Source organism: Ranitomeya variabilis, chromosome 3 (genome assembly GCF_051348905.1).
Source record: "Ranitomeya variabilis isolate aRanVar5 chromosome 3, aRanVar5.hap1, whole genome shotgun sequence".
NCBI lineage: Eukaryota > Metazoa > Chordata > Amphibia > Anura > Dendrobatidae > Ranitomeya > Ranitomeya variabilis.
The window spans coordinates 483739724-483763112 of NC_135234.1; the positions used below are offsets into that span (position 1 = coordinate 483739724).

Genomic DNA, 23389 nt, shown 5'->3' on the forward strand with positions numbered 1-23389 from the left:
AATAAATCGGCGGTAAAAGTTGGCAAAGCCCAAAAATCTCTGAAGACCCTTAAGAGAGGAGGGCTGAGTCCAGTCACAAATAGCTTGCACCTTGACGGGATCCATCTCAATGGAAGAGGGAGAAAAAATATACCCCAAAAAGGAAATTTTCTGGACCCCAAAAACGCACTTAGACCCCTTCACACATAAAGAATTAGACCGCAAAACCTGAAAAACTCTCCTGACCTGCTGGACATGAGAGTCCCAGTCATCAGAAAAAATCAGAATATCATCCAGATATATTATCATAAATTTATCCAGAAAATCGCGGAAAATATCATGCATAAAAGACTGGAAAACTGAAGGGGCATTAGAAAGACCAAAAGGCATGACCAAATACTCAAAGTGGCCCTCGGGCGTATTAAATGCGGTCTTCCACTCATCCCCCTGCCTGATCCGCACCAAATTATACGCCCCACGAAGATCAATTTTAGAGAACCACTTAGCACTCTCTATACGAGCAAACAAATCAGTAAGCAATGGCAATGGGTATTGATACTTAACAGTGATCTTATTCAGAAGCCGATAATCAATACATGGTCTCAAAGAGCCGTCTTTTTTTGAGACAAAGAAAAACCCAGCTCCCAAGGGAGAAGAAGATGGACGAATATGTCCCTTTTCCAAAGACTCCTTTATATATTCCCGCATAGCAGCATGTTCCGGCACAGACAAATTAAACAAACGACCCTTTGGATATTTACAACCCGGTATCAAATCTATGGCACAATCGCACTCACGGTGCGGAGGTAACGACCCAAGCTTGGGTTCGTCAAAGACGTCTTGATAATCAGAGAGGAACTCAGGGACTTCAGAGGGAATGGACGACGAAATAGAAACCAAAGGTACGTCCCCATGAATACCCTTACATCCCCAGCTCAACACAGACATTGCTCTCCAGTCCAAGACTGGGTTGTGAGACTGCAACCATGGCAATCCCAGTACCAAATCGTCATGTACATTATACAGCACCAGGAAACGAATAATCTCCTGGTGATCCGGATTGATACGCATGGTTACTTGTGTCCAGTATTGTGGTTTATTATTAGCCAATGGGGTGGAGTCAATCCCCTTCAGAGGAATAAGAGTCTCCAAAGGCTCTAAATTAAAACCACAACGATTGGCAAAGGACCAATCCATAAGACTCAGAGCGGCGCCAGAGTCAACATAGGCGTCCGTGGCAATGGATGACAAAGAGCAAATCAGGGTTACAGACAAAATAAACTTAGACTGAATGGTGCCAATGGAAACAGACTTATCAAGCTTCTTTGTACGCCTAGAGCATGCTGATATAACATGAGTAGAATCCCCACAATAGAAACACAATCCATTCTTCCGTCTAAAATTCTGTCGCTCGCTCCTGGACAGAATTCTATCACACTGCATACTTTCTGGCGTCTTTTCCATAGACACCGCCAGATGGTGCACCGGTTTGCGCTCCCGCAGACGCCTATCAATCTGAATAGCCATTGTCATGGACTCATTCAGACCTGCAGGCAAAGGGAACCCCACCATAACATCCTTAACGGCATCAGAGAGACCTTCTCTGAAAGTTGCCGCCAAAGCGCACTCATTCCACTGAGTAAGCACAGACCATTTACGGAATTTTTGGCAGAAAACTTCCGCTTCGTCTTGCCCCTGAGATAGTGCCATCAAAGTTTTTTCTGCCTGAAGTTCCAAATGAGGTTCCTCATAAAGCAAGCCCAAGGCCAGAAAAAACGCATCCACATCGCGTAACGCAGGATCCCCTTCTGGCAATGAGAAGGCCCAATCTTGAGGGTCACCCCTGAGCAAGGAAATCACAATCCTAACCTGCTGAGCAGGGTCTCCAGCTGAACGAGACTTCAGGGACAAATAAAGCTTACAATTATTTCGGAAATTCTGGAAGCTAGCTCTATTCCCTGTGAAGAACTCCGGCAAAGGAATTCTCGGCTCAGATACCGGAGCATGTACCACAAAATCTTGTAAATTTTGTACTTTCGTGATGAGATTATTCAAACCCGCAGTTACACTCTGGAGATCCATTATTGTCAGGTGCACACAGAGCATACAGAGATTAGGAGGAGAGAGAGAAAAAAGACTGCAGCAAGGCAGACTGGAGAAAAAAAAAAAAAAAAATTCCAGCAGACTTCTTATAACTCTCCTTTCTCAACCTGGGTCTTTAACACTTTATGGGCCGGTCAAACTGTCATGATCTCTGCAGGCAGAGATCATAGCAAGCCTATAGAGGGACAAGCTCTCGGAAGATGGAACTATACTGACCATGAACTAAGCCTGCCGCGCAACTAGAAATAGCCAGGTAGCATATCCTATTTATCGCTAGATGCCCAGCTCTGGCCTAAGACCTAAATAGCTAGCAGAGGGAAATATAAGACCTGGCTCACCTCTAGAGAAATATTCCAAAGAAGACAGTAGCCCCCCACATATAATGACGGTGAGTTCAGATGAAACTACAAACGCAGCAGGAAAATAGTCTTAGCAAATTTGAGGTCCGCTTACTAGATAGCAGAAGACAGATAGTATACTTTCATGGTCAGCAGAAAAACACTAACAAAACACCATCCAGAGATTACCTTAAACTCTGGCATTAACTCATAACGCCAGAGTAGCAATCCCTGATCAACGAGAGCTTTCCAGACACAGTAACAAAACTTCAGCTGTGAACTGGAACAAATAGGCAAAACAAAACATGGACAAAAGTCCAACTTATCTAGTAGTTGTCAGAAGCAGGAACAAGCACTGAGAGGCATCAGATAACATTGTTGACCGGCAAGAAACCACCAGAGAAATGAGCTTAAATAGCGACACCCACTACTGATGGAACCAGGTGAAACAGGAAGAAGGATGACAAGTCCAATTCCACAAGCGGCCACCGGGGGAGCCCAGAATCCAAATTCACAACATGATGGTAACTGAACTAGCGATTCTCTTTGTACGCTTAGGGCAGACTGAAATGACATGAGAAGCATAGCCACAATAAAAACACAACCTATTCTGATGTCTGAATCCTTGTTGTTCCGTTCTAGACTGAATCCTGTCACACTGCATAGGCTCAGGCATCTGCTCTGAGGACAACGCCACAGCGCGCACAGTTCTGCGCTTCCGCAAGCACCGATCAATCTGAATGGCCAGAGACATAGAATCACTCAGACCAACAGGCGTGGGAAACCCCACCATAACATCTTTAACAAATTCAGAAAGACCCTTTCTGAAAATTGCAGCCAAAGCTTCATCATTCCATTTAGTCAGCACAGACCATTTTCTACATTTCTGACAATACAATTCTGCCGCTTCTTGACCCTGAGACAGGGCCAACAAGGTCTTTTCCGCTTGATCCACAGAATTTGGTTCATCATATAATAATCCTAGAGCCTGAAAAAAGGCGTCTACATTAAGCAAGGCCGGATTCCCAGATTCCAGTGAAAATGCCCAATCCTGAGGGTCGCCACGCAACAGGGAGATGACAATTTTAACCTGCTGAATGGGATCACCAGAGGAAGGAGGTTTCAGAGCAAAAAACAGTTTACAGTTGTTTTTAAAACTCAAAAATTTGGACCTGTCCCCAAAAAACAAATCAGGAGTAGTTATCCTAGGCTCTAAAAGCGGAGTCTGAACAATATAATCCGAAATACCCTGTACCCTAGCAGCAAGCTGGTCTACACGAGAAACTAATCCCTGAACATCCATGCTAGCACAAGTCTCCTCAGTCACCCAGAGGAAAAGAGGGAAGGAAAGAAAAAACAGGCTACAGAAATAAAAATGGCTCAACACCTTTCTTCCCTTCTTCTGAGATACATTTAACTCATTGTTGGCCAGTTGTACTGTTATGTGACCTAGGAGCCGCATGAGAGACTTTCTCAGGAGTAAGTGGTATCTGTACTGACCGCGAACCCTAAACTGACACCGCAACTAGAAGTAGCCGTGGGGTGTGCCTAACCCGTCCTAGACACCTCGACACAGCCGGAGGACTAAATACCCCTATAGGTGGAAATGGGAATTCTATCTTGCCTCACAGCAGTGCCCCAAAGGATAGGCAGCCCCCCACAAATATTGACTGTGAGTAAAAGAGGAAAGACACACGCAGGCAGAAAAACAGAATTTAGCAAAAGAGGCACTTCTAGCTAAATAGAAAAGGATAGGACAGAATTCTAAGCGGTCAGTATTAAAATCCTAACAATATCCACAGCAGAAAATACAAATATACTACATCTAACTAAAGACATAGCAAGTATATCTGCAACTCCTGAGAATCCAGCATGACTGAAAAATCCAAACAAAGTCTAAGCTGGACAAAAACACAAATTAATTGCACTGAATTACAAGCACACTGCATGTGTGCACAGAGACAAAAAACCAGACACTTATCTTAGCTGAATTGGCAGCAGAGCATGAGGAACCAGAGAGAGAAGCAATCCCTCCAAGAACAATGGACAACTGGCACTGACTAATGAATCCAGCAGCCCTAAATACCCTAGTCAGGCCTGCAATCAGCAGGGACACCTGACCAGGATTGCAAGCCAGGGACAGCTGCAATACCACCAACAACCACCGGAGGGAACCCAAGAACAGAATTCACAACAGTCAAGCTGTCAATCAACACACTGACAGCTCAGCATGAACCTGTACAAGATTGGATGGCCAAGCTGTCAATCAAAGTACTGACAACTTCAGCATGCCCCTGTATCAGATTGGACGGCCGAGCTGTCAGTAACTGCATCCCAGACACACTGAGGGGTGGAACCATGACAATTTGATATCAAAAATTTTAATTTATGCCTATATTTTTCTCACTTTACACACATGTTGGACTAGAAAAATATTTAAATACTGATTGCAATGTAGCAAAATAGGTAAAAAGTCGAGGGGGTTAATACTTTCGCAAGCCACTGTATATGCATTTCTTTGGCTTTTCATGGAAACAAATGCAGGTGCTTGAAACCAGAAAAGTGATCTTGTTCCCTGTTCCTACATATATAAGTCCCTGTTTTAATAATTGGATTACTGCACAGATGGCAGTGAAATATTGCATTTTCATTGAGCCATTCTGATGTACTTGTTGTGGTTGTTAGCATCTCGTTTCGTTACTAATAGAGAAATACACGTAGATAACATTTGGTCTTCATGTAGACTATCGGCTCCTGACCAGTGTGGTTATCTCCATACTGATGATGATGCTTAAGATTGTGCAGTGATATGATTTGGTATATTGATTCACCTAATCCATATCAAGACAGATATCAGCAAAACTACCCAGAGGTGTGGGCACTTGGGTTGCTCAATGAGGGTAGTTAACAATTCCAACCAATTTTGTATATTAAGTACATGTGTATTATAATACATCACTGTCTGATCATGTATAGAGCTCAGGCATGTAAACCTACATAGGTAACAGGAAAACACAGAAATTCTGGGAAAACTAGCAGAGCCTATGTAGGTCTACACAGAGTATAAATGGGATTGTCCCACCATTACTTATCATATTCGTTCTATAGACCATAAAATATTAACAATTTTGCCATAAAAATGTTATTAAAGGGAATCTGTCATCAGGTTTTTGCTATTTAATCGAAGAGCAGCATAATATATATATATTATATATATGGCACAATACCCTGATTACATGGATGTGTCACTTATTAGGCTGTGTGTTGTAGTTTTAATATGATACATTATTTATCAGTAGGAGATTAACACTACAGGACTACATCTCACGTGCCAGGCAGTCAGGCTAAACTATGTAACCCCACCACTTACTGAAAATTTGTGGTATATAGAGGAAGCTGCTAGTCTGGGGTGTGGGCAAGAGGCAAGATAGTATACAACCCAAAAGTCTTAGCTCGGCTGCACGTAGATCGGACAAAGAAAGATTCTATCAAAACCACGCCATGCAGTCCAGTAAGTGATACATTGCTGGAATCAGGCTTTCTCAGTTTATATAGCAAGAACCTGCTAACAGATTCCCTTTAAATTACGATCATGTAAAAAGTTCTGAGATTTATTTACATAGTACTCTGGAGAACATCATTCTGCATTGAGGGAAAGGAGTAAAATTCCATTGAAGTAAAAGAGATCATCAAATTTTGTTATGTTACTTTACTAAAATTACATTTAGACCCAAAGCACAACACTAATGTTAATGAGCACTAATCCTTTGTGTGCGTATTCATGTGCACTTGTATAGCATTAGCAACCCTTACACATTTCATTTTGTTCTAGAAAATCTGATGCTTACAATTTATATATTGACTATTCCCGCTCAGCATCTATTTGAAATTCCGTATTTTTCCAGAACTAATCTGGTGAACTCATTTCCTTCTCTGATTCAGGTACTGGGTTTTATCTATCAGTTCCGGCTACTGTTGGTCACAAGAAGTCCATTGCCCGTCTGAGACTCCCACTTACAAATCTGCGCTCAATCAGCAAATCTTGTTTAATTTTCACTTATCGCCTTGTCGGAGAAAAATTTGGAAAACTCCGGGTGTATATAAATGAAAACAACGATCCGGTCTGGGAAGAGAACAGAAGTAAGGAAGGAGAATGGAGGATAGCCAGAATTGAAATACCTGAGACACATGACAGATCTTCCAACAAGGTACCGTGTCAAACACTAGCTTTTATTTCCATCAGCAGGGCTCACAAGAGGTTTCCTTTTGAAACCTAAGAAATGAATTAACCTATCAATGTGTTTTCAGAAACCCACACAGGAAATGGAGAAAACACTATAAACTCCGGGCAGATGTGGATAATGTTAGTGTCTTAGATTTAGATTTCCAGTTCCATAACAATTTCAGAGAAGCCTAATGTTTCATCTTGGGAAAATATATAAAACTGTAGCCATTAGCAAATTGGATTATCCAACATTGTCATGAAATATTTTTTATATTATAGAGAAGATGTAAAATGGCAGCCATTGTGAAAATTAGACTTTTCTGTACCAATGGAAATTATAGCAGGAAATCTAATGGAAATACATGTATGTTCATTTTAGAATATCTCACTGTTCCTGTTCCTATTTCATTATACCCTGGTAGCAGTGGTGTAACTGGATAGAATAAGACCATACCACTACTAAAAGGCTTGGAAAGGTGGAGTCCAGCACTAAGCCACAACACTCCCAAAAGCAAATCCACAAGGAGTTAGGGCTCGTTATTCCAGTTATGAAGCCATCATTGTGGTACAAGGTTTAGAGACCAAAAGCATAATCAAGATAAATGCTGGGTGTAAAAGTGGTCTTACACATCAGATTAACATCAACCATATCCCTTGACCAAATAATCAATGTGCATGGAGGTGTCATTGCTTTGCCCACTTTGATGTTGGGCAAGAGAGGGATCAGCCATTTTGAATTTCAACATTTTCGATTGTTTGTTCTCATGGAAGATTAGTTGCTGCCATCAGGAGGATAATTTAATATTACAGAAGGATTTATGCAAGCTGGAGGCTTGGGCTGAGAAATGGCAATTGAAGTTTAATGTAGATAAATGTAAAGTCATGCACTTGGGCAGAGGAAATAAAAGGCATAATTACGTACTAAATGGTAAAACTCTGGGTCAAACTGTCACTGAAAGACTTAGGTGGATGGCAAACTGAACTTTAGTGGCCAGTGTCAGGCAGCTGCTGCCAAGGCTAATAATATAATGGGATGCATTAAAAGAGGCATAGATGCTCATGAGGGGAACATAATTTTTGCCTCTATATAATCACTAGTGCGCTACACTTAGAATACTGTTACCGTTTTGGTCTCCGGTGTTAAGGACATAGCAGAACTAGAGCGGGTGCAGAGAAGAGCGACCAATAACGGAATCGGCGGGTTGCAATACCAAGAAAGGTCATTAAACTTGGGGTTATTCAGCTTGGAAAAGTGACGGCTTAAGGGTGATGTTATTACAATGTACAAATATATGAGGGAACAGTACAGAGATTTTTCTGACGATATTTTTTCGCCTAGGCCTGCAAGGATGACAAGGGATCATCCACCATGTCTAGAGGAAAGAAGGTTCAATCATAATAGATGGCAACTATTACTGTAAGAGCAGTGAGACTATGAAAGTATCTACCATATGATGTTGTCTTGGTTAATTCACTACAAAAGTACGAGGAGGCCCTGGATGATTTTCTTGAAAAATATAATATTACAGGTTCTGATCACTGGATTTTGTGATGGGACATTGCTCCAGGGAACTCGATCGCCGTATGTGGATTTGGGAAGGAATTTGTCCTCTAAGGGAGCAGTCAGACAGACATATAAAACGGATCGAGATTGGAACGCAGTGCACGGACTGGCTGGCGGCTCTCCTGACTGGAGCATGACAGCGTCATGCATTTCTATGAATCTCTCCCGCTCGAATTGGGAGAGCCGCCAGCCAGTCTGTGCACTGCGTTCCAATCTCAGTCCAATTTATTATGGCCGTCTGACTTTATCCCAACATGTAGCGTTAATGTCTGCCCGATGGAGTTTTTCGTTTTGTCTGGATCAATATATTAGCTTATAGGTTGAGCTCGATGGACCTAAGTCTACCTACAACCTAGTTATGAAACACTGATGTGGTTTATAGAGAAGACATGCTAACTTCTTGTTCTGCTATTGTCTTATTACAGGTTATATTTGAATCTGAACGTGGGAAGGGGAAAAATGGTGAAATGGCACTGGACAATGTCTTCCTTGTTTCTGGCCCATGCACTGAAGGCTAAGCACAAGGGGAGAATATCTTCATGAAAAGAACTCTTGCTATCACTTCCAATTTCTAACACTAGATGCATATTTTGTGCAAACGGTAAAATGTATTTGAACTTATGTTAACTATCTTTAATTGCCTATTTGTTATTCTAATAAGTCTTCCATCATGAAACCGTGCTATATGAATACAGACCCATCAATCCCCGACCACCACAAGCCTTCATCTCATACAGCAATAAACAAAATCGGAAGTCAAGAAGATGTCTGACTCCTGTGCTGGAGCCAATGTCAGCAGTCAGAATGTGAGCCGAAAAACATTTACATCTCTTAAAGGGAATTTGCGGTTGTACAACACCTTCTTGCAAAGTTACATATAACACTTTTGTGCTTTGGTCACAATGTCCATTTTATTATATTGTATACAAATAAAATTGACATGTTACTTTCATGGAAGTATGCAATGACACCGACATAGACTATAGAGTTGTCATGTTTACAGGCGAGGGAATGATGTACAGTGTGAATAACATATCTTGTTCAGAGTGAGCATTATGTGTCCAGGAATGGAGAGTTGTGTTTTACAAGCTATTATAGTCGCACACAATTCTCCTATAAGGTGCTTAGTTATTTTTATATTATTATTATTACTATTTTTGAATGATTTTACATGTTTGACTATCTCTGCCACCACTAGTCTAGTAACTAACTATACACTATATCATTCTCATTCATTTTCTAACTGACCAGTATTAGGTGGCACTGTTATGCACTGTGAAAATCATACTTGATATTAATGCAGCATGTGCTGTAGATAAGCAATCTGTGCAGGGCGTACAGCAGGTTACTGCCGTTTATCTATTTGTTAAGCCAAAAAAGAGGATTATGGTTTAAAAAAGGGAGAAGAAAAAACCTATTCCAACCTTAGAAATGTGTAATCTGAACTATATCTAAAATTATCCATAAAGACTGCCGATCAGATGCAAAAGCTGCAGGCTTGGACGCTACCTTTCAAGTGATTGAAACCGCCTTAGAGATTAGAGCTGTTTTCAGATAGGCTCTTGGTTATGGAGGATCATTGGTTGTAATATAGTAACAATTCAATTAACCTGTAGTGGCATTGAGCAGTAATTAAAGCTTTCACTAGCAAAAGCCTATATTAAAGGTAATCTGTCACCAGGTTTTGGTCATCAGAGAGCAGCTTAATATAAAGGCAGAGACCCTGATTCCAGTGATGTGTCACTTATTGGGCTGCTTTCTGTTTTTTTTAATAAAATCACTGTTTTATCTGCTGCAGATCTAGCAGTTCTCTAAATGCTGACCTTTGTATAACCCCGCCCACATCACTGATAGGCAGATTTCTGTGTACACTATGCGTAGGCATAAAGTTGCTAATCAGTGGTGGAGGCCAGGTTATACAGAGCTCATTAATATGGAGGACTACCTGGCAGCAGGTTTACTAGTCCTCTACTGATAAAATCACTATTTTATCAGCAGGAGATTATCAAAACTATACTAAGCAGCCCAGTAAGTGACACATCACCACAATCAGGGTTTCTGTCTCTATATTATGCTGCTCTCAGATAAGGTGGTGGAAACCTGATGAGAGATTCCCTTTAAACTGGACCTAGCACTGAATTAGGCTGCCTTTTAGACATGTATATAGAACATTTCTAATATTATATACAAATCCATAGTTTTATACCATAAGTTCAATTCTATTTTATGCACATACTGAATCATTTCAAAAAACATGGACCAAAAATATTTATACTAAGGAAATTCTTCAGTGTAATGCAGTTGGGTTTTGCTTCGGTTTAGTTACATGTAAGAAATTTGAGTATATGCAAAAGGGCTTTAATGTACATTTCAAATATTTTCTTTTGTAACCCATTATTCAACAACTTTCATTACAGAATATCCTCGTGAGTATACATTTTCGTGTCTAATTGCCATAAAAACAGAGAGTTTGCCAAAATGTGTGTAGCTGCATTGCAGAAGTGGCAGAACAAATGTTATTTCCGTAGAAAACTGTGTATTGTGTAAACGGATATCTGAAGTGAACAGAGTATGTTTTATAAAGCCACGCTATGATGTGGGCAATGTGTTTGTTTCGGTATTTTTTAAATTAAAATAATTTTGTTTAACCAACACAGATTTGATTTAAATAATTACAAGTTACGGAAGTGAGGACAAACCATAGCATCATATTTCGGAGAACATTTTGACATTCTGATGAACTGAAGAAAACAGCCAGATGGCACAAACAAGAAAAGCAACAAACAAACAAAATATAGTTTTTCTAGTATTTTATTTTAGGCCAAATGTCTTATATAGTATTTGGTGGTAAAATTGCCTACAGCGCAAGCGCCAAACTGCAACGTTTCAGTAGCTCATGGCAACATATGGGACATAATACTAGATTTCCTGTTAGGCTTGTGTCTGAAGGGTCCGTTCTTCTCTCAGATTTTTTCCTCCACCTTAGGGAAGAGTCAGACCGCTGTATAACTTGGACGAGGATTGTAACTCAATGTTTGGACCGGCCGTCGGCTCTCCCGACCAGAGCGTGACAGCTGCAGAGAAATACATGCTGTCAGTCCGAGCATTGCATTGTGATCCTCGTCCGAGTTATACAGCCGTCTTTCCTTATACAGAAAAAACTGTTAGCACGGGGTCACACTGGTGACTAAACTGGACGAGTGCAATGCGATAAAAAAATCGCATTGCACTCGGACCGATGTTAAACTATGGGGCAGCTCCCAGCAGCCGATTTTTTTGTCGGCCATGTGACTCCAGCCTTAGAGACATTACCATGGGAGAAATTTGAAAAGGTTTCCTTCTTTCCTGAATCTGTTCCAATTTTTGGTTATGGACACCTTGAGGGCATTTTTTTGGGCTACAAAATATTTTTGTAATTGTGAAAAAAATGATGCACCCTTTGCCTTCCATTACCTCGGTGTTTCACTGCAAAGTGCTGGTTGCAGAATAAGTTAGAGGGGTTGTGCAGCGCCCCAGAGTCCTGGTCGTTACAGTACTGACGCTCTGCCACTAAGGGGAGTGATGGTACGTCTGATGGCACTTAAGGAGTTCACCTGACCAGGTATGACAGTCACACATTACACTTCACACTCTGGCCTCCAGGGGGAGCAAAGGGTTCTATGTATTAGGCCACTCCTCACAATCTGGTAAAACTGGGGGTTGGATAGGAAGTTAGGGAGAAGCTGACTGGGTTGGAACCAGGCAACATCATGTGGCAGAGGGTGTTGCAGGGGAAGATTCAGGGGGGTCCCTGTCAGGGGTGGGATCCTGACAGAGGCCTAGTGAAAAGGACAGATTGTTACGGAACTGCGCCTGCACCTGATTGCGGCGGTATCTTAAGAAAGGATAAGAAGCGAGGTTTATTGTGGAGAAGTGAGAAACGAGATCACAGCACAAAGAAGAATAGAACCAGTAGGAGTCGTGCCTCAAGATCGTGGCAACATCCTACTGAGGCGCGTAGCCGGTGGCCGGAACGCCGATGAAGTATTGGGCTCCAAGCATTACTTCAAACAGCGGCAGGACAGTTGACTTTAGGTTGGCTGCCTCACCTAAATCACCTAAGCAGACATAGGAGGCAATTGTGGGAGAGGGGCGACTCTAGGGTCCCGGAAGAACTCCAGGCCTACCCGTCATACGGGTGCGTCCTAGCCATATCATCTGGGGGACGGAGAAGAACATCAGAAAAGAAACGAGAGTTGTGAGAAAGAACATCAAAGATAGCACAATCTGTACTTAATTTTTTAAAATTGGACAGATGAACCCACTAAATAATATAAGAAATACAGCAACAGTGGAATTTAAAACATAACTTTTACTAATATTGGATAAAAGTCAAAACAGTGTCACCCAAAGTGATATAAAAATAAGGGGCAAAGTCCCCAAGAGACCTACAGAGGACCCCCGTTAGGATTCAAAAAAACTCCGCCTACAATGGCGCTAGCGCAATATATGCAGAGCAACGTATGGTTTAAACCATAGCTGCCAGAGACATATACATATGAATAGCAGAACCGTATCTCATACAATTGGTTGCACGTAAAACAATTATCGCTGTATAGAAAAAATGGCACCTACAATGATGGTGCTACAAATAATTGTTAAAATGAAAACGGAAAAGGAACAATCTCACCAATTCCAAGATGCGTGAGCAGGAGCACCGGAAAACCTCTGGTCAGGGAATAATCCGGGACTTGATGAAAAGAGACGACATAACCCTGTCATTCCCTATGGGGCTACCGGTAAGCTATCCCCAGAGCTCCTGCCCTTACAAGGGCAGTCCACATCTACCCCTGTAATAGAATGCCCTGCACTCTCCCTGTGGTCAGTCCCGACGCGTTTCCTCCAAGTCAATCATCAGGGGACCTGCTTGTATAGAGAGATGAGTGCCTACATGCTAAGAAAGGGAGACAATGAGTTCTTACAGACAGCACAGGGGGTGGCAGAACTCATTGTCTCTCTTTCTTAGCATGTAGGCACTCATCTCTCTATACAAGCAGGTCCCCTGATGATTGACTTGGAGGAAACGCGTCCCTTTGTTTACCCGGGATCCCTATTGTTTTTGCTTTTTGTTTTTACTCTTGTTCATCTCTGTTTTAAAGACTGCCGAATCATGGACGGTGAATGGTTCACAAACTGTGTTGTAAATAGTTCGCACCTTCTTAAAGGTGCCCCCTACTGGTTTTACAAAAAGGAGAACTTTTTGAAGAGACTGTTCTTGAATACAGCGCAGAAGTTCTTTGCCTTTAAACGGACTTGCAGATAGAGAGTCTGCACTACCTCAAAGAGACTTGAGTCCCTCTTAAAGGGAATGTTCATATGTTGCATTTAAGTATAATGTTACTTTGAGAATGATGAATGATAATAGATAGCGTGTAGTTATTTAAAATAGAAAATGTTTAATGATGTTACTAGAGATTGAGGACAGGAAAGAGTTGAAAGCCAAATTTCAATGAAAGTGAACCCGTAGGGGTTGGTGAGTCCTCCTGGAAACCATAGAGAGATGGTTGATTGATCTTATACTGTGAATAAAGCTTGCAAAAAGAAAAGAGGCAGTAGGCCCGGACGAGTAGCAAGGCGGTCCTGCATGTTCCAAAATCAGAGAATAAAGAGAAAATATTGCATTTAGAAAAGAAAGATAAAGATAAAGTTAATTTAGATTCTAGAGTTTTATAGTAAGCCTTTAGTGGGTTCAGCCTATACGCCCTTAAAGGAAAAGTTAAATTATTGTTCCAGAATTTGCACTTAGTAGATAGAATACCCGGCTGGGTAAAGATGGTTATTTATAGTCAGTCATTTAATAAGTGTTATTTAAAAACTTTAAATATGTTTCTGTTTGTAACGTTCAAGTGTCCTCACCTCCCATAAAGGGAAGTACTGTTAAATTTACTTGTTCATTGCATTTCAAAATTTTGTATGTCTTTTACTAACATGTATTGTTGTTCTTCTTCCCAGTCCGGGAGTACTGGATTTAACCGGGGGGGAGTGCAGCGCCCCAGAGTCCTGGTCATTGCAGTACTGACGCTCCGCCACTAAGGGGAGTGATGGTACGTCTGATGGCACTTAAGGAGTTCACCTAACCAGGTATCACAGTCCCACATTACACTTCACACTCTGGCCTCCACGGGGAGCAAAGGGTTCTATGTATTAGGCCACTCCTCACAATCTGGTAAAACTGGGGGTTGGATAGGAAGTTAGGGAGAAGCTGACTGGGTTTGATCCAGGCAACATCCTGTGGCAGAGGGTGTTGCAGGGGAAGATTCAGGGGGGTCCCTGTCAGGGGTGGGATCCTGACAGAGGCCTAGCGAAAAGGACAGATCGTTACGGAACCGCGCCTGCACCTGATTGCGGCGGTATCTTAAGAAAGGATAAGAACCGAGGTTTATTGTGGAGAAGTGAGAAACGAGATCACAGCACAAAGGAGAGTAGAACCATTAGGAGTCATGCCTTAAGATCGTGGCAACATCCTACTGAGGCACGTAGCCGGTGGCCGGAACGCCGAGGAAGTATTGGGCTCCAAGCATTACTTCAAACAGCGGCAGGGCAGTTGACTTTAGGTTGGCTGCCTCACCTAAATCACCTAAGCAGACATAGGAGGCAATTGTGGGAGAGGGGCGACGGAAGAACTCCAGGCCTACCCGTCATACGGGTGCGTCCTAGCCATATCATCTGGGGGACGGAGAAGAACATCAGAACAGAAATGAGAGTTGTGAGAAAGAACATCAGAAACAGACACAACAGTTGTGAGGACTATCCCGTGGTGCTCAGCAGGGAGGTACTACAACACACAGGCGCTAGAAGGTAGGCACTGATTTTCACCTGCAAAGGGAACTCTGGATGTGCCTTCGGACCGGCCGGTCTCAGCCAGCCCTGTTAGCAGTGCTCTGGATTGCGGACCCTGAAGCCTTCAGTAAAGAGGTAAAGAGACTGCAACCCTGTGTCCTCGTTATTCATCGCGACTTGCACCACGCACCACCATCACACCTTTCATTGGACGCCCCTTAGCAGGGTCACGGACCGGGTCTAGCCACCGTGACAACCCCAGGACTGAGACAGAGAGGCCCGATACCGAGTACCCCGCGGCCCTGCGTCTGGGGGCGCTCCAGGTTGTCCATTACTAAACTAAAACGTCAGCTCCGATAAAATAAACAAACCCATATCCACCTTCTGTTCCAGCAGTATCGGCACACGCGGTACTGGGGCAGTGATGCGGTGGAATGACGTGCCCGGCACCCAATCAGCGCTGGCATCACTGTCCCCACCTCCTGATGAAATGAACATGACGAGGAAGTGAGGGAGCAGCTGCTGCCCGGACCTCTTCACGTTCAGTTCATATGACGGCAGGGACGGTGATGCCAGCACTGATTGGGTGTCGGGCATCACATGTCATTCCACCACATCACAACCCCAGGAGCGCGAGACACAGCAGGAACAGCCGCCACGGGAGGCGAGTATAGGTTTATTTTAATAGGGCCAAACATTTAGTTTAAGAAGGGGTTATCCTGGTAGTGGACAATCCCTCTAACTGGGAATCTGTCAGTGAGCTTGTCCTGACTGGAGAGATTATAACTGTTATTTTCCTTCTTCTGAGCTCCTCTCAGCTGACTTATGACCTCTTGAAAGTTGGGCTGGAATTTGTGGTCATAAAGCAACTGAGAGGAGCTCAGAAGAAGGAACATATGAGTTACAAACTCTCCTGTCAGAACCAGCTCACTGAAGGACCCTAAGGTAACTTATTCTGCAGCCATCAATGTGCAATGGAACACACAGGCTATAAAAGGCAAATGGGACATTTTGCACCAATTGGAAAATTTATATTTATCTACATATTCATGCAAAATAAAAATCTCCTCTTAGGTTAAGTTCCTACGATGAGTTTCTGACGCTTCATATTTTCAGTGCATCGGAAATGCGGCGTCTTACAGTATTAGCAAAGTGGACTGAATTTACAGAAATCTCCTGCCCACTGTGGTCTCTCATACAGCGTAAACTGACCTGCGGTGTGTGTGCAGCGCCCCAGAGTCCTGGTCGTTGCAGTACTGTGGCTCCGCCGCTAAGGGGGGCTATGGTACGTCTGATGGCACTGAAGGAGTTCATCTGACCAGGTATCACAGACACCAATACATTTCACAGCCGGGCCTCCAGGGGGAGCTAAGGGTTCTATTCATTAGGCCACTCCTCACATACTGGTAAAACTGGGGGTCAGGCAGGAAGTTAGAGAGAAAGCTGACTGGGTTGGAACCAGACAACACCTTGTGGCAGAGGGTGTTGTGGGGGAAGATTCGGTAGGGTCCCTGTCAGGGGTGGGATCGTGACAGAGGCCTGGCAACTTGAAGGAATGTCAAGGGACCGTGCCTGCTCAGCATAGCGGCGGTGCCCTAAGGAAGGATCAGAAGCGAGATATATTATGCTGAGTGAGAAACGAGATCAAAGCAAGAAGGAGAATACCAGTAGGAGTCGTGCTGTAAGACCGAGGCAACATCCTACTGAGGCGCACAGCCGGCGGCCGGAACGCCGAGGAAGTATTTCTATATACAGCTTCAGGCAATACTTCAAACCTACAGCAGGACAGTCAGTCTCAGGCGGGCTGTCTCACCTAAATCACCTATGCAGTCTTGGGGGGCAACTTGTGGAGAGGGGCGACTCTAGGGTCCCGGAAGAGCTCCGAGCCTACCCGTCAAACGGGTGCCGTCCTAACCGTAACATCAGGGAGGGACGGAGGATTAGCAGAACATCATCTAATCGAGTTGTGAGGGAACTTAAGAAACAGAGAAACAGTTGTGGGGACTTTCCGTAAGCACAGCAGGGAAGGACCGCAACACATAGCGCTAGCAGGTAGGCACAGATTTCCACCTGCGAAGAGAACTCTGGAGGTGCCATTGGACCGGTCGGACTTGCGCAGCCTGGTGATCCGGAATCCGGACTGAGAACCCAGAGATCTTCAGTAAAGGTAAAAGAGACTGCACCCTGGTGTCCTTGTTATTTACTGCGACCGGCACTGCACCGCAACACCGCACTACCACCATCCACTTCTATCATTCACTGTACGTCGCCTCCCCACCAGCAGGGTCACGGACCGGGCCTAGCCACCGTAACAACCCCAGAGCAGAGACTCAGAGACCCGGTACCGGGTACCCCTCGGCCCTGCGGCGGTGGGGGCGCTGCAAAACTTGGCGTCACGAACAGGATCTACTTAAGCCTGAAGAATCAGGTCATGTGTGCCTTGGAACTGTGATTTACTGTGCTTGGACTGTACTTTATTGCAAGGACTGTGCTGTGCTATTTGCCGCCAAAATCCGCCGCCATTACAGCGCTGAGGAGAGCGCAGGAGGAGAAGAGGGGCGTGGAGTAGGCGTAGACAAGCTGGAGAGCGCGAAGGACAATGGCCGCCCAGTCTAAATACTTCTGCACCGTGAGGACATGTCTGTCAGCAGCAGAGATCCGCCTCCTGATCCTCAATGGAGGGCGGAGACAGAGAAAACGAAACCGCCCACGAAGGAGAGAGCGGGAAAAGAACCAGGAAGCGACTCACGTGGAGGACGCCATGGCCAGCAGCTCTGGACCCGAAAGTGGGGTTGAAGCGGAAGTCTCCCCCAACTACCCGGATGAGCGCAGCAGCCAGTTCTCCGCGGACAGCACCGAACTCCTGCAGGCCGAGATGGAGAGCTTAATCGACCAGCTCCTTCAGCTGAACGTGAAGGCCCAGGCTCCGCACCAGGCGGCGCCGGAAAGCAGTCTTCCGGCATCGGATCTGATACTGCTGCCGCGATCCTCGCTGACACCGCCAGAGGAATCCGCCGCACAGGAGGAACCTGCATTAGCTGGTGAGTCCGCCGACCCCGTCCCGCCGGCCGAGGACCTGCTAGTGGGCCCCGTTGCAGCACCCCCTCCCCTCGGAACCCATAGACTTCAGCGCTTGTTGCCATGGGAGGAGCCCACGGGTATGGAACATCGCCTGAAGGCCCCGATTCCACCCACTGCCTTGCTGTGTGAGGTCCATGCAGAGCGCACAGTGTGCCGTTGGGTGAACCCAGGATCCAACCTTATGGGGTTCCCCGGGGTGAAGACCCAGGAGGGAGAGATGGTGCAGGCCCTAAGCTGGGAAGAATACCAGGTCCAGCTAGAGCAGCAATGGGAGGAGAAACAGAAAGAATACCAGGCCGGGCTAGAGGCCTACCACCAGAAAGATTTGGCAGTCAAGGATCGGGCCCGCAAGGACCCCACCGCTCACCAGGCCCTGCGCAGGCAGGGTACCATCGTCACCTTCAGGCTCCGCGGAGGCTGGGGCTTCATTAAAGAGCCAGGTCTGTATGCGGAGGTGTTTGTAAAAAGCAGAGACGTCGAGTCACATCTCAGAGAGGGCCACCCAGACCGGGATCTCTACCCGGGGGATGAAGTCTCGTACACCAGGCACTTTGAGGAAAAGGGGTGGTTTGCCCTGAATGTTCGCAAAAGGCAGACCCCTGAGAAACCCCCGATTAAGGTGCCAGTGAAGCTGACCCCTGTAGCGAAGGTGCCCCCTTGTGGACAGCCCCTGGTCATTACCAGGACCACCGAGGTCACCCCCACGTGCACTATGGTCAAGACCACAACATGCAGCATTGTCACCTCCACCACCCTCGTGGCCAAGGAGACACCTCTTCAGGTGGGTGGTGCGCGTGCTGCTCCAGAATTGAAGACTGTGGGTACCCAGACTCCCAGTTGGGATAACAGACCGCCTTATGCAGTACCGGGCGGTTCGCAATACCCAAAGGGGTTGCCTCCACCGGTGCTGCCTCCTGAATGGTTCAAGTAAGCAAAAATGCTTTAATGTATGTAAATAGTTACTGTTCTACTGTCTTGCTGCTAAACCCGTTTAGGGTTAACTCTTAAAGGGATCCCTTTGTTGACCCGGGATCCCTATTGCTTTTTGGTTATTTCCTATTTTATTTCTACGTTATCAAGAACTGCCGTCATCATGAACAGTGCATGATACAAACTTGTACATAGTTTGCACCTTCTTAAAGGTGCTCCCTACTGGTTTTACTTAAAGAAGGACTCTTTACGAAGATACCGCACCGGAGCCTTTGCTGAGTACGGACTGGTAGCCTGAGAAGATATGCTACCTCATAAAGACTTGGTCCCCTCTTAAAGGGGATGTTCACGTGTTGCACTTAAAAAGTGGTATTGCTTAAAACCAGTTAGCAATAATGTCTTGACAAAAAGAAAGTGATGGTAATGCTTACATGTAAAAGTTATATGTGGAAAATTAGTTTATTGTAAAGAAATGTCCGATAATGTTGCTAGAAGACTGAGGACAGAAAGTGAACCCGTACGGGGTTAGTCAGCGAGTCCTCTTAGGAGCCATGCAGGGATGGCTCAATGATTTCAACCTGAAAGTAAATGTTATGTTCTGTACTGTGTATAGTAGTTGAAAAGGCAGTAGGCCCGGGCTGAAAGGGGCGGTCCTGTAAAGAAAGGAGAGGCAGTAGGTCTGGTGCCGTTAGGACAGGCGGTCCTGCAGATATAACGAAGGAGAATGAAAGAAAAAGAGTTAATTAATATTATAATGTTTTATAAGTAAGTCTTTAGTGGATAGGAAGTGTACGTCCTTAAAGGCAATGTTAACTTATTGTTCAAGTTTTGCACTGAGTAGAATACCCGGTTGGGTAACAGGAGTTACTTATAGCCTGTAATTTATAATGTTTAACTATGTTTGTAACGTTCAAGTGTCCTCACCTCCCATAAAGGGAAGCTCTGTTCAAGCTTACTTATAGTTATTGCATTTTCAAAATTGTATGTCTTTTGCTAACCTGTATTGTTGTTTTCTTCCCAGTCCCGGAGTACTGGATTTAACCGGGGGGGAGTGCAGCGCCCCAGAGTCCTGGTCGTTGCAGTACTGTGGCTCCGCCGCTAAGGGGGGCTATGGTACGTCTGATGGCACTGAAGGAGTTCATCTGACCAGGTATCACAGACACCAATACATTTCACAGCCGGGCCTCCAGGGGGAGCTAAGGGTTCTATTCATTAGGCCACTCCTCACATACTGGTAAAACTGGGAGTCAGGCAGGAAGTTAGAGAGAAAGCTGACTGGGTTGGAACCAGACAACACCTTGTGGCAGAGGGTGTTGTGGGGGAAGATTCGGTAGGGTCCCTGTCAGGGGTGGGATCCTGACAGAGGCCTGGCAACTTGAAGGAATGTCAAGGGACCGTGCCTGCTCAGCATAGCGGCGGTGCCCTAAGGAAGGATCAGAAGTGAGATATATTGTGCTGAGTGAGAAACGAGATCAAAGCAGGAAGGAGAATACCAGTAGGAGTCGTGCTGTAAGACCGAGGCAACATCCTACTGAGGCGCACAGCCGGCGGCCGGAACGCCGAGGAAGTATTTCTATATACAGCTTCAGGCAATACTTCAAACCTACAGCAGGACAGTCAGTCTCAGGCGGGCTGTCTCACCTAAATCACCTATGCAGTTTTGGGGGGCAACTTGTGGAGAGGGGCGACTCTAGGGTCCCGGAAGAGCTCCGAGCCTACCCGTCAAACGGGTGCCGTCCTAACCGTAACATCAGGGAGGGACGGAGGATTAGCAGAACATCATCTAATCGAGTTGTGAGGGAACTTAAGAAACAGACACAACAGTTGTGGGGACTTTCCGTAAGCACAGCAGGGAAGGACCGCAACACATAGCGCTAGCAGTTAGGCACAGATTTCCACCTGCGAAGAGAACTCTGGAGGTGCCATTGGACCGGTCGGACTTGCGCAGCCTGGTGATCCGGAATCCGGACTGAGAACCCAGAGATCTTCAGTAAAGGTAAAAGAGACTGCACCCTGGTGTCCTTGTTATTTACTGCGACCGGCACTGCACCGCAACACCGCACTACCACCATCCACTTCTATCATTCACTGTACGTCGCCTCCCCACCAGCAGGGTCACGGACCGGGCCTAGCCACCGTGACAACCTCAGAGCAGAGACTCAGAGACCCGGTACCGGGTACCCCTCGGCCCTGCGGCGGTGGGGGCGCTGCATGTGCTTCATATTTTTAATAGTGATGAGCGAATATACTCGTTACTCCAGATTTCTCGAGCACGCTCGGGTGTCCTCCGAGTATTTTTTAGTGTTCGGAGATTTAGTTTTCATCATCTCAGCTGAATGATTTACATCTGTTAGCCAGCATAAGTACATGTGGGGGTTGCCTGGTAGCTAGGGAATCCCCACATGTAATCAAGCTGGCTAACAGATGTAAATCATTCAGCTGAGGTGAGGAAAACTAAATCTCCAAACAGTAAAAAAAGGGGGGTCACCTGAGCGTGCTCTGGAAATTTCGAGTAACGAGTATATTCGCTCATCACTAATTTTTAACTTATTAAGGCTACGTTCACATTTGCGGCTAGCGCCGCAGCGTCGGGCGCCGCAGCGGCGCCGCATGCATCATGCGCCCCTATATTTAACATGGGGGCGCATGGACATGCGGTGCACTTGCTTTTTGCGCCGCATGCGTCCCTGCGGCGCCCGCGTCGGGGCGCAGAGGACGCAGCAAGTTGCATTTTTGCTGCGTCCAAAATCAATGGAAAAAAGGACGCATGCGGCGCAAAAAGCTGCGTTGTGCATGTGTTCACATTTGCGCTGTGCGTTGCGGCGGCGACGCTGCGGCGCACACCGCAAATGTGAACGTAGCCTAAGTTTTTTGTGCAGATTTTCCCATAAATTGAATTAAATGCGATAAATACGCACGTAAAAAAAGCATATATGCGGATCCCCTGTGGAAACCAAATACCAGGAACTATCAAGAATAAAACATCTTTATTTAAAGGGAAGCTATCAGCAGGGTTTTGTCATTTAATCTGAGATCAGCATGATGTAGGGACAAAGACCCTGATTCTAGTGATGTATCAATTACTGGATTGTTTGGAACAGTTTTGATAAAATCCCTGTTTTCTCTGCTGTAGCAGTGCAGTGAAAGCGGAGCAACCCCACCCTCACCACTGATTGACAGATTTCTGTGTATAATGTACACTGACAGCAAGCGGACAGTCAGTGGTGTGAGAGGGGTTAGGCTAGTTTCACACTAGCGTTCGGCAGGGCTGCGGATGGCAGCCTTCTTCCTCTGTTAAGCTCCGCCCACTGCCGCACCTCTTCCTTCAGCTCTGCCTTCGTCTGCATGTGTCCTGCGTACCCTATCTTTAACATTGGGTACGGAGGCCTTAAGGATGTATGTGGATGCCTCCGCATGAGTAGTTTTGACGCTGTGCCAACCGCAACAAAATGCAACATGTTCAGCGCAGCGTCAAAACGACACATGCGGAGGCATCCGCATACATCCGTAAGGCCCGCGTACCCAATGTTAAAGATAGGGTATGCAGGACGCATGCAGATGTAGGCGGAGCTGAAAAAGAGGTGCAACAGTGGGCTGGGCTTATCGGAGGAAGAAGGCTACAATCCGCAGCCCTGCCGAATGTTAGTGTGAAACCAGCCTTACACAGATTAACCTCTAGCCACAATAAAATCTGAAGACAGAAAACACCTCTATCTTTAAATTAACCCTAAAGGCTTGTTTACAAGTATCACTTATGAAAAACAGCATGCCCAAACCTTGAATGCCATCACTGAGGCACCCTAGAGTTTTGTATGGACCTGTGTGTACCAACACTGTAATATAGCATGTATTGGAGTATCCTACTGTTAATATATGGAATCAGTAAGAAGAAAACTGTGTGTCTCTGTTTAAAAGCTGGAACATGTTGAGGTTCAGCCAGTGCGCATTTATTTCTATAGGCGCCATATTAAGAATTTCTGCTTATGTTGACTGCAATTCCATCATGTCATTACTTGGGAGATAATGAAAGGAGTGCATCAAAGTAATGCTGAAAAAAACACTTTTCCCAAAATCCTGCCTTTGGTACCATGATTTTGCTGTGGTTAGCACTGCAGCCTTGCAGTGCTAGGGTCCTGGGTTCCAATCCCACGAAGGACAACATCTGTAAGGAGTTTTTAAGTTCTCCCCATGTTTCTGTAGGTTCCTTATAGGGAATTTAGATTGTGAGATCTACTGAGGACAACAATATCTGTAAAGCGCTGTGGAATTAATGGTGCTATATAAGCGAGTAAAAAAAAATATAACGGGCATTCAAACCAATGGCTGTCCTTGTAACACAAATGGATAACT

At 45.1% G+C, this 23389-nt stretch overlaps 1 protein-coding gene across 1 annotated transcript in view; it reads left to right on the top strand.

Annotated features, from left to right (window-relative positions):
• EGFL6 (EGF like domain multiple 6) overlaps nt 1-10861 on the top strand; it is a 131531-nt gene extending 120670 nt beyond the window's left edge. The window contains exons 11-12 of the mRNA XM_077296720.1: nt 6363-6628; nt 8635-10861. Coding sequence (XP_077152835.1) covers nt 6363-6628; nt 8635-8727 — 359 coding nt within the window. The 3' untranslated portion in view covers nt 8728-10861. The remainder of the gene's footprint in view (nt 1-6362; nt 6629-8634) is intronic.
• The last annotated feature ends 12528 nt before the right edge of the window (nt 10862-23389 follow it).